Source organism: Juglans microcarpa x Juglans regia, chromosome 4S (assembly GCF_004785595.1).
Source record: "Juglans microcarpa x Juglans regia isolate MS1-56 chromosome 4S, Jm3101_v1.0, whole genome shotgun sequence".
Lineage (NCBI taxonomy): Eukaryota > Viridiplantae > Streptophyta > Magnoliopsida > Fagales > Juglandaceae > Juglans > Juglans microcarpa x Juglans regia.
Genome location: NC_054601.1, coordinates 12,961,723 through 12,975,343, shown reverse-complemented (window position 1 = coordinate 12,975,343; position 13,621 = coordinate 12,961,723). Strand labels below are relative to the sequence as shown.

The 13,621-nt window shown below is 33.5% G+C and overlaps 1 protein-coding gene across 1 annotated transcript; it reads left to right on the top strand.

Annotated features, from left to right (window-relative positions):
* The first annotated feature begins 4,322 nt into the window (after positions 1-4,322).
* On the top strand, positions 4,323-12,237 carry LOC121263433 (preprotein translocase subunit SCY2, chloroplastic). Its single transcript, XM_041166320.1, has 13 exons — positions 4,323-4,528; positions 5,285-5,806; positions 5,984-6,072; positions 6,436-6,515; positions 6,649-6,738; positions 7,453-7,544; positions 8,495-8,578; positions 8,979-9,120; positions 9,456-9,572; positions 9,835-9,964; positions 10,715-10,838; positions 10,963-11,069; positions 11,691-12,237. The coding sequence occupies exons 1-13, from the start codon at positions 4,456-4,458 to the stop codon at positions 11,778-11,780; spliced, it is 1,740 nt and encodes a 579-aa protein (XP_041022254.1). The 5' UTR covers positions 4,323-4,455; the 3' UTR covers positions 11,781-12,237.
* The last annotated feature ends 1,384 nt before the right edge of the window (positions 12,238-13,621 follow it).

Sequence of the window (13,621 nt, the reverse complement as noted above, 5' to 3'; positions counted from 1 at the left end):
TTATTTACAAGCCACGTCACATATGTTTAAGTTCATGTCATGATGCATACATATCATTATACTGTCATGCATGCCTATGTATATTGTTGGTAGTTTAGTAACTCACTTGCTGAGATTTGTAAAAGTCACACTTGGTAGTCCTAACTACCATATTGGAATGGTAGGCAATGCGTCAAGGGAGCGGGGATCCAATTAGCTAGACGAGGTTGACTAGACTGTGGAGGACGCTTGAGGAGCTAATGGAGTCGATGCTCCAACTTTTGGATTTGATTTTGGCGTTTATAGCCCAGCTACATGAGCGGTCTGGTGTTTAGTGCAGTAGTATTATTTATGTCTGTACTTATGAAGCGTTGTCTCCAGTACTCATTTTGATTTAGTCTAATCTTATGGCTTTTGGATATGTGAATTTTATGAAGTGTGATTATGTTTTGGGATATAGTAATATTGGTGCATTGTATATTGCTTAAAGAAAAACATTATCTGCTGCGAATATTGCGCACTAGGTGCACTGTATCTTTAACTTTCATAAATTAGGGCATGTGACCTCGTGTTGCATGTCTCAACGCTTCAAGTTCTTGTCAAAATATGGTGGGATACGAGAAGGTAGCTTCTAGCGAGGGAATTGGGAACCCTAGTTGCCTTAACATGGGGAGGATTTCAGGAAGAGTTCAACAACAGGTTCTTCTCATAATCAGTGAGTCTGCATCTCTAGTACAAGGTGACATGATTGTGGAGCAGTATGCTGTCAAGTTCATAGAATTAGGGAGGTTCGCAACTCACCTAATCTCAATTGAGAGGATGCAAGCGTAGAAATTCCAAAGTGGGTTGCAATTGAGAATTTGCAGCCAAGTGGCATCTTTTAGAATCTATAATTACCAGGAGTTGGTGGCACCACCATGTTGTTCGTAACCATGTTGTTCGCAACCGGTGGAAGTGTGGATAAGAAAATGCCATCTACAATGCTAGTCAAGGGCAAGGATGTTGTAATTGGAAGACAGATGCCGCCCTCCAGCTCTTAGTGTGCAAAGTGTGGCAAGTTTCATCCTGGATAATGTTGTTTCTATTATAGAGTTTACTTCAAGTGCAGATAACCCGGTTGCATGATCAAGGAATGTCCACACGCAGCTCAGAGCAGTGGAGCTACTTACAATGCTGACAACAAACCAAAGCCAAGGCTCAACATTCCAGCACGAGTATACGCTATCACCCTAGTAGATGTAAATGTTGATGCATTAGAGACAGGGGAAGCTGGAGTCATTACTGGTATTTCTCTAAAATCTCTGTGTCGTTAAGCTAAATAGCATTAGTAGAATTGTTGTTAATAATAGCACTATTGTTATCAATGTTAGGAGATGTCAACTTGTTGAGGATTATAGCTTGTGCAAATTTTGATTCCGGCGTATCGCAGTCTTTCGTGTCTATGGCGTTTGTATAGATCTGTAGTTTGCAAACCAAGTTTTTACCCTGTAAAGTAGTAGTGACGATTCCTGACGGGAATACAATAGATTGTACCCGTGTAGTTAAGGATTGTCCTGTATAGATAGATTGTAGATCATTTAAGGTCGATTTGATGGTGTTCAATCTAATGGAGTTTGATATGATTTTAGAGATGGATTGGTTTTTCAAGCACTATGCTAAGATAGACTGTTGAAAGAGAGAAGTTGTGCTTGAACCTCCAAATGAATATAGGATTAGTTATGCAGGAACGTCGGTTAAGGTCACCCCTAAAGTAATTTCGGCTTTACAAGCTAGAAGGTTCATCAAGGATGGTGCCTCAGCATTCCTGGCAATGGTGGTAGAGAAGTCAATTAGGCATGAAGAAGTTCGCGGGACACCAATTGTTGGAAGACTTTCCTAAAGTTTTCTCTGATGAGTTACCAAGAGTGTAGCCTGATAGAGAGATTGAATTTGGAATAGAGTTGGAACCTGTGACGGCTTTGACGCACAATGCAGCGTATCATATGGCTCACATGGAGTTAGAAGTTAAAGACAAAGTTGGAAGAACTACAAGAGAATGAAATTATTCATCAAAGTCATCGTGGGGTGCACTTGTAATGTTCATGAAAAAGAAAGATGGCTCGATGATGATGTGCATTGACTATAGGGAGTTGAACAAAGTGATGATAGAACAAGTATCTGATACCGCGAATCAACAACCTATTAGATCAACTGCAAGGAGTATTGATGTTTTCGAGGATAGATCTATGATCGGGATACTATCAGCTTAAAGTCAAGGAACATGATGTACCAAAGACTGCCTTCAGCACAAGGTACGACCACTACAAGTTTTTGGTGATACCCTTTAAGTTAACTAATGCTCTAGCGATATTCGTGGACATGATGAACAAAATATTCAGACATTATCTGAATAATTTTGTCGTTGTATTTATTGATGACATCTTGATTTACTCGAAGAATGAAGAAGAGCATTGAAGTCGCCTAAGTATGGCTCTGACCATACTCAAATATCAAGAATTGTACGCCAAGCTCAATTAAGTGCAAGTTTTGGTTACGTGAAGTGAAGTATGATTATGTTTTGGGATATAGTAATTGTTTATGAGCTATTTAATGAAATAAAAAAGTTATTTGTATTGTATTTATAATTTTATATACAAATTTTGACAAACTAATCAAGAACTTTGGTCACTCTTTATATATAAATATTAATGATAATATTTATAAGGATTTAAATTTAAAAAAAGTATTATTAATATGATTTTCTCTGTCTTTTTTAAATATTTAAACTATTATTATGAAAAATAATAAGGATTATGTTATACAAGTTTGTATAAACCTCTGTAAACATACTCGAATTTGATAGAAGTTTAAAATTTTATAAAAATTACGTCAACTCATTTATAAAAAAATAATGTCATGTTATTAGAAACAAAAGCCATTTATACGAATTGTGAAGCAGTCTAATTTATTTAATAAGAAAAAGTTTTAAAACAATCTCATGTTATTAGAAAATTAGAAACAAAAGCCATTTATACGAATTGTGAAGCAGTCTACTTTATTTAATAAGAAAAAGTTTAAAACAATCTCATGTTATTAGAAACAAAATCAATTTATACGAAAATGTCAAGCAGTTTGATTTATTTAATAAGAAAAAGTTTACATACTACGTGATAATAAGGAAAATTCTACTTAATCCCCTCAACATTTCCATTCAAAGTTACTGCTAGAATATTTTAACTTTTTTAATTTTTTTTTAATGGTTAAAAATGTTAAATAAAATATTCACAAAAATATGATAAAAAAAAAAAAACAAACTACACATTTATACTAGCGGTACGCCCAACACCACCCTTATAATAATACTCTTATCAAATAAGGAAGAGATTAAGATAATATTATTTATTAAATCTTAAATTCAATTTTTTTTATAAAATAAGGCTCGTTTGATTATACATATGAAATGAGAAATCTATAAATAATAGTGAGATACTTTATGAATAATAATGAAATGATTCGATTAAGATGTTTTACAAGATTTTGAAAAATGAGAGAAAAAAAGTTGAATAAAAATACTATAAAATTAACATATTGTTAGAATATAATTTTTGTTTTGAGATTTAAAAAAGTTGAATTGTTTTTTGTATTTTATTTGGAAGTTTAGAAAAATTGTAATGATTTTATGAAAAATTTAAAAGGTTAAAAATTTTTAATTGAAAAGTTTTTATTTTTTAATGATGTTTAGATATTAAGATGAAATGAGATAATATGAAATGAATGGAGAGTTATGTAAAGCCAACGTGGCTAAAGGCTTGTTTGGAAAAAGTTTCCAATCCAAAATTTTCTTTTCATTTTAGCTCATTTCATTCTTAAATATCATTCAAATACAAATATTTTCAAACTAATCATTATAATTTTTTTAAACTTTTAAATAAAAATTTAAAAATAATTCAACTTTTTCAAATTTCTAAATAAAAATAATATTAAAAAAACTATATTGTAAAAATATTTTAACTTTATAATATTTTTTATTTAATTTTTCTCTCTTATTTTTCAAAATTTTATAAAATGTTCAAACTATTTTACTATTATTCACAAAAAATCTTATTGTTATTTATAAAATTTTCATCTTATTTGAGTAGGTTTGGAAATTTTCTTCTCATCTGAGTAGGTTTGGATAGTGAGATGATAATTGTTAGTTTTATATGAAAGTTTAAATTATTATTTTGTAATATTATGATTATTTTGAGATTTAAAAAAGTTGAATTATTTATTATATTTTATGTAAAAATTTAAAAATATTATAATAATAAAATAAGAAGAGAGAGATTTGGAAAGTAAAAACGAAAATGAAATAGCCATAAAGAGTACTGCGTACTCTTCTAATCCGAAGGGTTTAGTCACATTAGATAGAGCACTTTGGGGCTTCGAAGCGCCAAAGCAACGGGACAGAACAGCCTAGGCTCAGCGGCTGTCTCTGCGTTTCTTCGAGGTCTCTCCATGGAGGCAACGCTTGTCGGCTCGCATCACTTCCATCCCCTCCTCTTTCCCATGGAACCCACAAGAATCCGAGGTCAGTTTTCCACTGTTTGTTTGCCGATAGAACTTGGGAAAAAGTGAAAAGAAAAGAAAACAGCTCTCAGAAAATTTTATCTTTAATTGTGTTATTTGGCTCGATTATTTTAATCAGGAATAAAGGAAATGTCATATTTAGTTGACATTAACTTCTTGATTGATTTCTTCTTTTCTTTTGTTTGGTGTTCTTTCTTGGACGTTTTTGCTGCGTATTACCTACTGTGATAGTATATATTGCTGCTGTACATGACCTAAAAGGGGTTACTACATTGAATTCCGTCACTGCATATGGTTCGCCTTTGTGAAGCTTAGATGAGTATCAAGTAACTCCCAACATAGGAGAGCTATTTGTTTTGGTACATTTCACATTATACCTATAAGGATTATACGAAGTCTTGCTCCCAGATGGAATTTTCCGTCTCATTCAAGTGGCCTTCCTCTTCAAATACATCTTCAAAGGGAAACTTTTCTTGAACCAGAAAGTCACTTCTAGACTATTTAGAGTCATCCATTGAAGTTGTTACTTTCGGAAGCATCTTGTCAGCAATCATCTGCGAACTTAATATCTTTAGGTTTTAATCTTTTTTTCTTTTTCTGGAGCTCTCACTCTCTCCCCCGAGTGCGGTGCTTACTTTGGATTTAAATGCTTTGTGAATAGTTTATGATCCATGGTCTTCGCTATGATTAATAATGTGCCTTCTTGCATGATTTCTGTAAATGAGTTTATCTTGCAACTCTTATTTCTGACATGCAGGTCGGCATGCAGAGAGGGGTCTACATTTTTTCCATCCACTGTTTGCTAAGACCCAAGTTTCTCTTAAAGCAAATCGTTTGGGACCCAACAGAAAGCATTTTCTGTCTCCAAACAAACCTTTCTTCTCCAATGCAAACCAGAAATTTCCTGTTAATTTCTCAGATCAGCTCCGAAGTGACTATGTGAATGCTGAATCAACATCGACAAAGAGTCAAGATCCTAAAGTCTTTCCAGTAAAGCCTGATGATGGAGCAGATGCTCTCCATTTTCTTCATGCCAATAACTTTAAGTCTTTACAGTCCAGAACCAAAATGTTTAAAAATAGGTTTTTGGATTTTGTACGCCTAAGTTCTGTTCTCAATAATGCTGCCGAGTCATTTTTCAAGAGCGAGATACGTCGGAGGTTATTTGTGACAGCTGTACTAATTATAGTTAGTCGGGTTGGATATTTCATTCCTTTACCGGGATTTGATAGAAGGCTGATAACTCGAGATTACCTTATCTTTGGCTCAGGATCTGCTAGTAAGTTAGAATTCTATATGAATTTCAAAATATTAAAAGTAACGTTTATCATGTATATCTACTGCTAAAAACTTGTTTTTAAAACCATGTATATATCATTTTTTTCACTCATTATAAACTTCAAATATGTTTTCTCAATACATACATGTGAATGATTATTAATGTTGTTTATGACAGAGGATCTTGGTGATTTCACAGCAGAGCTTAAGCTGTCCCTCTTCCAGCTTGGGATCAGTCCTCACATAGTGGCATCAATTATCATGCAGGTTTACTGCACTTCTTCAGCATGAGATATAAATATGAGTACTGTTTCATCCACAAGGAAATTACACAAAATAATTCCACAAACTAACGTGGCTTCATCTAATCTGTTAGATTTACTTTACAATAAAAGTAACTTTACAATTTGACGAACCACATCAAGTTACATCAGTTTGTAGGATCGCTTTTGTGTAATCACTTTGTGGCTAGAGTATTTCCCTATAAATATTAGCTAGATGCCTTTTTTCTTGTATGTGCTTAGTTTACCTTTATAGGCCCTTTTCTCAAATGTGCTAAATTTTACTTATATTGGTGTCTTTTAAACATATGCATATATCTATGCTGAATTTTATGAAATAAATACACAGGTACTCTGTCATGTTGTTCCCTCCTTAGTAAAGCTGCGGAAAGAAGGCTTAGATGGCCATCAGAAGATTAAGAGTTATATGTGTGTCTAGTTATTCATCTCAAGCAGTGAGCCAGTCCTTGCTACACAATTTTGTAGTATATTCTGTAGGAAATTCTGTTTTCATAAATGTAATCTGAAGATTGCAAACCAATGAATTTCTGTCTTTATTCAGATGGTGGATATCGCTAGGCTTTGCGATACTGGAGGCTGTGATAATTTCCTGTTACTCACTTCAATATTCTATTTATGCAGCTAGTCAGAGGTAATTTTTACAGGAAATAGATCATTTTAAACAACGATACTGGATTTAAATTTCCCTCTATAAATTGAAATGAGAACAGCCTTACAACTTGAAAGTAAAATTCTCAAGATTATCTGACCACATGTACTTATCCAAATATCAAAAGGCGAAGTGTTTGTCTTATCTTCAACTGTAGAATTTGAAAAAGTTGTAATGATGAGATAAAATGAGAATTTTGTGTCTCATCTCACTTACCTACCTGCCCTAATCCTTTTTTCCTTTTGGTTTGTTTACTACATAATGTTCTTTCTACTTCCCACCCGTGGGTAGCCCAAGTGGTAAAGGTGAACTTGTGTGCATGAGCCCCATGTCACAGGTTTGATACCCCTTGGGATCAAACTGCGATTTAAGTGGGAGGCCATGGCTGTGGGTTGCTGTGCTAGTCTCCCGAGAGTTTAGGTTTCATAGGTGAGTCCTAAGGGCTCTAGCGTGGGAAAAAATCTTTCTACTTGATAGTTCATATTTATGCCATATTCAAGATGTGTAATCCTTGGCCTAGAGTTTGTTTATTATCTTTAGCTATAGTTTTTTTTTTTCTTTAGCTATAATTTGTTTATTATCTTTAGCTATAGTAAGGTGATCATCTTACATGGTAACAACTTTGGCCAAGATGATTTATTTATTTTTTATTTGAAAAAGATTTTTATTTCGTTTACCATTTTACTGATTTTGCAGGGTCAAGCATGTGATGGTGACGAGTCTTTTATTGGTCTGTGGTACGATGACTATGACATGGATCTGTGACACCATAACAGAATCTGGATTTGGTAGTGTTCTTGACATGTTTTTTGCATTTTTATTGTCCTGCTTACTATTCATGTTATTGTTTATTCTTACCATTTTCATGATAAGTGCTAATTTTCCTGTCAAGAAGAAAATTAAAAGACGCTGTGTTGATTATGGTAAAATTTGAGATGGTTTAATCGTATATGCTTCTGGATTAATTTAGAAGAAAGGCTTACATATGAAGTTCAGAACAAAAACAAATTCTTCTGAGAAGCATGACCAAAATCTTTCATATGGATTGCCATGTAATTATTCTAATGCATGTTTTGAATTTCTTCTTGACTAGAAAATCGTTCTTCATTGTGTAGCATCGAAGAGATTTAGTTTGCATTATTTTCTCGGAATAGCATAAGAATTTTATGCTTGAGGGAGGGCATTTATATTTGAACTCTTTCTTACCTCCAAATATTGAACTATAAAGGAAAGTATCTGTTGTCAAAAGATTTAATGTTGATGCTACTTTAGCAATGTGTGATAATTCTTGTCTTTGATGGGGGTTTTGGCTGTGGTGTGCTTCATCCTTTCTCATATTTGATTTTACGGAATCACTTGCTTAGTGATACTGTCAAACTCAAAACATTCCCTTCCGCTGTGGTTTTCGACATCAATTTATTTCTGGAAAAGGTTACTACTTTTGTCTTTAGATGCATAAATGCTACTAGAGATGTGGCACGGTCTGTTCTGGCTGATCTAGTATGTTGGAGCTCTCTGGTTGAGTGTAAGTGTATTCCTCTTAAAGATGAAATAAACAATATTTCTTCCGTTCTTTTTTCTCTTCCCTGCCAAATGAAAAAATAGAAAAGCAGACAGTTGAGATGGTTGCCTGCTATCAGGTGTTAGACATAATTGAGACAATATTATGTTCATTTGTTTGTCTTATCTTGTATTCTGTAGTCTTCTATTGTACTCTTACCTGTAATGCATATTTCAGGTCAAGGTTCATCTCTAATTATATGTGTGGGAATATTAACGGGCTACACAGAAACATTATATAAAATGTTGTCTCAGCTTTCAGGTATGCGAGAAGAGAAGAACTTGAATCTATCCCTATTTTGAATTTGTGGCAGTTACACAACCCCCTCCCCCTGGCCATTTCTTTTTTTTTTTTTTTTTTGGTTTCCAGGTGTAAAATAGCTCCCTGAAAATTTCTGTTGTAACTTCCTAAGGTAAATGTTAATACATAACCACATTCAAAGAATGAGAAGCCCAATATTTTGGAGCCTAACTCACTGAAATCTAGATTATAGCAACAATTCTTTTTATTATGAAACCTAGAGCTTTAGAATCATTGGCATAAAATATTAGTAAGCGGCTCAAAATTTAAATACTTAAAAAATGAGCCCTTGCATAGAGACAACCAAATTGTACATGAGAAAACTATGATGTCAACTTTCGACATTTTCAATATGTTGCAGGAAGTGCTGTCAATTGGTTGCCCTATATGCTAGGACTGTTGGGTATTTTTACCGTGGTCACCATGTGGGCAGTTGTGGTAACTGAAGGTTGCAGGAAAATTAAGTTGCAGTATTATGGTTTCAAACTTGCTTCTGCTGCAAGGTAATATCGTTATTTGTGTTCAAACCTTTTGGTTCCTTTCTTCTGAAACAAATCAAAATTACTCAAATTTATGTTATCCTAGTTTATTTTTTCCTCTACTATTTATCTGATGATCGCACTTGTTCTCTTCCTGTGCTGGAGATATGAGTCTGTTATTAATATCATACGTTGTAGCTTTAGATGCTTGAACGTTGACTGATACTAAGCATTGACTAACAATCTAGTAGGCATTGTTCTAACCATATACTATGACTTTTATTACTTAAGTAAGAATGATATCAAGTAATAAATTTGGATCATTGACACTTTTTGTTGTCTTCCCTTGTTTTGGACAGAGATGACTCCCCAATCACAGAAGTGGAGCCCTATATCCCTTTTAACATTAATCCATCAGGAATGCAGCCTATCCTTACCACCTCTTATCTTTTGGGATTTCCCAGCATTCTTGCAAGGTGATCTCACTCGCAATTTAGATATTCATTCTACACTCACATGTGTGTTTTGTATCCCGAGGATGAGAATTCATTGTAGATATATGCCTTCAAATGCTTGAAGCCTGCTTTTCTGGTTCATTTTTGTTATACATGAGTACTATTAGCCGCTAGGCCCATTGTTAATTTGTTATGCATGGTTCATTTCTGTTCCTCAGCAAATTTATTTCTCTTAAAAAGGATTTGCTAGTATATCCCTCTGATACAGTTATTTGTTTGGCAGTGTGCTTGAATCACGTTTCTGGGAGCATGTGAGTCAGATATTGAACCCTGAAACTTCTCGTGGTGCAGAGCCTTGGGTTTATTACTCAATATATGCATTTTTTGTCTTCCTATTAAATATATTTGACATTGTAAGTTTCTTCTTAACTTTATTTTCTACTGTCGAGTTTTTATGTGCTACTAGAAAAAATATCTATTGAGTACATTATTGTCGTGATTTCCATCTCATCTTGGGTATTACTCTTCTTGAGCATTCACTACTTAGTTTCATCATTCAGATAAAACCAGATGATCTATTGTTCTTTTGCTCTAAAATCTCTTCGATGGATTCATGCTTGATTTATCACCTTTATGGTTCTAAATATTCTGGACCTTAAGACTTTGATGTTTTGAAAAAATTATTAGATTATTAGAGATATTCACATTAAAACACCTACAAGCAGAGGTAAGTTCATTGCTGGTAAATATATCATTGCTTATTGGTGCATGTTGGCCCATTCTATGTGAATATTAGAGCGAATGAGTTATAAAATGCGTTTCAAACATCATTATCATCATCTGAAACGTACGTATGAAGCCATTGCTTATCCCATATATTGTAGGGGTGGGATATGTGGAATGAATCTACAACGATAATCTTGATCTACTATGCACGAGTTTGAAGTGTTACAATCATCCAAAAAATGATATGATTGCTTTCGTATCTGTAACCATTAATTCCAATATTTCTCTTCTTGATGGGTGTTGCACTTCTGTACTTCCTGTGTGCTTGGTTTGCATATTTCGCACTTATTAATAAATTTTACTTATAAAAAAACAATCAATTCCAATCTTTGGTTCGCACTTTGTTAATTAGTCTCTTGACTGCTTATTTTGTCCAGGCTAACTTGCCAAAGGAAATTTCTGATTACTTAAATAAGATGGCTGCACGGATTCCAAATATAAAACCAGGAAAGGCTACCATAGAATACCTCTCAAAGATTCAAGCATCGACACGTTTTTGGGGTATATTTTTTCGGAAAGTTGTATAAAACTTGACCTTTCTTGCAATATACGTACCGGTCGTTCACCGATTTTTGTCTAAATTGTTTGCTGGTTTTTGGCTGTTCTTTAATGGGACATTGTGCAGGAGGCCTTTTGTTAAGTGCTTTAGCAACCACATCGACCATACTAGATCATTACTTACGCCATATAAATGCTGGATTTGCAATTGGGTTTACATCCGTTCTAATCATTGTAAGTATACAGTGGTGCTGCCTCTTGATATGTTTTTTGTTTGTTTGTTTTGTTTTGTTTTGTTTTTGTTTTTGTTTGCTGGAAATTATCTCATGCTAATTCAATCATTTTATGAGGATGTTGAACCTCTACACAAGTTTTAATTTCATCTTGTTTGTAAATCCAATTGTATATCTTTGTTGGTTCCCACAGCCAAGTTTCTTTCTTTCTTTCTTTTGAGTGTGATCGGTCATTGATTTTCTTAAAATTCATGAAGCTACAAATGTGGCTTGAAGGCTTCTGTAGTCTTGGCACATCTAATAGTTGTCTTGTTTATAATGGTCAAATTGTTCTTCTTGATTCTTGATTCTCTATTCCTATGTTGGAACTTTGAGAATATTAGGCTGATTTGTGCATATAGTTTGTTTCCATTCAGCAAATTGCCAATAATGTACTTAATTCTGCCTTGGATGTTAATATTCACTCTTCTAACAATCCTTTTAAACTAAACGCTGTGTGGTTGCTTGATGTATGCAATTTGTCTAATGGGCTTTGACATGAACATAACTAATAGGTTTAAATAGGAAGAAACTTAGAGCTTGTGGTAAGAAAGGTTCCACATTTTTATTTTTATTTTGTCAGGTGGGTTCCATTATTGAGCTTAGAAGATCATACCAAGCATATAATGTAATGCCAACTTTAAGCAAAGCTCTAAGTCGGTATGGCGTATGACTTTCAAAGAGGCCATGTGCTTCATCTTGTGGTGGTTCCCGTCTTCGCTCAGAAACTTCAAAGGAAATCCTACTTAATTGAGCGGATATTTTTCGTTGTTCCAAAGATTCTCCAGAAAGTAATGGGTGCACCAATATTAAGTGGAAATGAATTATGTCTAGAAAGAAGCCGGGATTCTCGTAGCATTACTTTCTTCAGGAGTAGCTGACGTGCAAGAAGAGGCATAACAGAGTCAGTTTGGCAGTTTAATGGTATAGCAGATTCTGAAGCTTCATTTTTTTGACATGGTTCATGTATGATATATATCTTTTAGATTGATGTTTGGATCCCGGGGTAGTTTAATAGACTGTAGAGATATACGGCTCCAAGTACTGAACTACTTGTTTAGACTTCAGATTCTAAAAGCTGTAATGTAGTGAAACGATTATATGTGAAATTATTTAGTATTTTAGGCACAGTTGGTAATATGTTAACATGATCAAATGGTACAGTGGGAAGGGAACACCACAACCACTCAAATTAAGCTATTACAGATTAAGAGACTGAAAAGAAAACTAGTCCCATGTTCTTCTTCATTATGGAGTGACTTTTAAGACAATTTAGTGGTGGATTGCTTTGGTTTGCGTTTGGTAACAAATATGATCAAGAAGATTATCTTTCAACTCTTGTTACACGTACATTTGAGGAGTATCAATTTCCTATCAAAAAGTAAAGGAGAAAGAGACTCATTAGGGAATTTCACAGGGCGTGTGGTCGATGTGTCTGGCAAAAGTTAGGGGTGGTTAGTCATAACTGTGACCTGTGGACCCCTAGAACATTTTGGCATTGGGGTGTCAAATCTTGTTACCGAGTCATGTATATTATAGGATTTAGACAAACATGAATACGACCTGTTAAGCTTAATGAATTAGATTTTCAAATCCTAACACAATCTATTAAAATAACAAGTTGACACGACATAACTCTCGATGAATTAATTAAAAATATTTCTAAACGAACTGACTCAATCTGTTTCAACTATTTTCAATAAAGTAGTTGAATTGACCCAAATAATTAACTTGATCTTATTAACGTAATTTTACATAAAAGTTAAAATCATAATATCTCTAAAAAAATATAAAACTAACTACATAATTTTAAAATTACAATCAAAACAAAAAAAAACTAAAATTAAAATCCCAACAATACCAAATATGAACATAACTTCAAGTCTTCATAAATCTAAAATTACAATCTAAACAATAAAAGCATAAACATATTGTAATAATATTAATGTTACAATCTCAATAATGACAAACACACATCTAAACAATATTAGAACTTGAAAGAGGAAGTTAAGCGTCTTCCTTGCCCTTATTGATATCACGCTCCATAACATCTTCAATTAGCTCGTTCAATTTCATTTCTTGTGTTTCTATTAAAAAAAGGCATTAAGAGCAAGTCAAATAAAATAATTGTATTGAAAATATTACGATCAATTATTTAATAAAATAAAAATAGTGTTACCTTCTGCACCATATAACCAATCTCTTGTGCAAATTAATACTTCCACAATGTCTAATTTTAGTGCACTCCTAAACTGATCAAAGATACATCCACCAACACTAAAAAGTAGATTCAATGCAACAACAAAGTCTTAGGAGGCAAAAATGCGGAGTAATGACAGACTTAGGTTAGGTTTGGATTGACAAACACTTTCAACCTATCTCATTTTATCTCATTTCATTATAACAATTTTCACAAATTTTCACATAAGATACAATAAACAATTCAACTTTTTCAAATCTCAAAATAATAATAATATTAAAAAATAATATTCTAACAATATTTTATTTAACTTT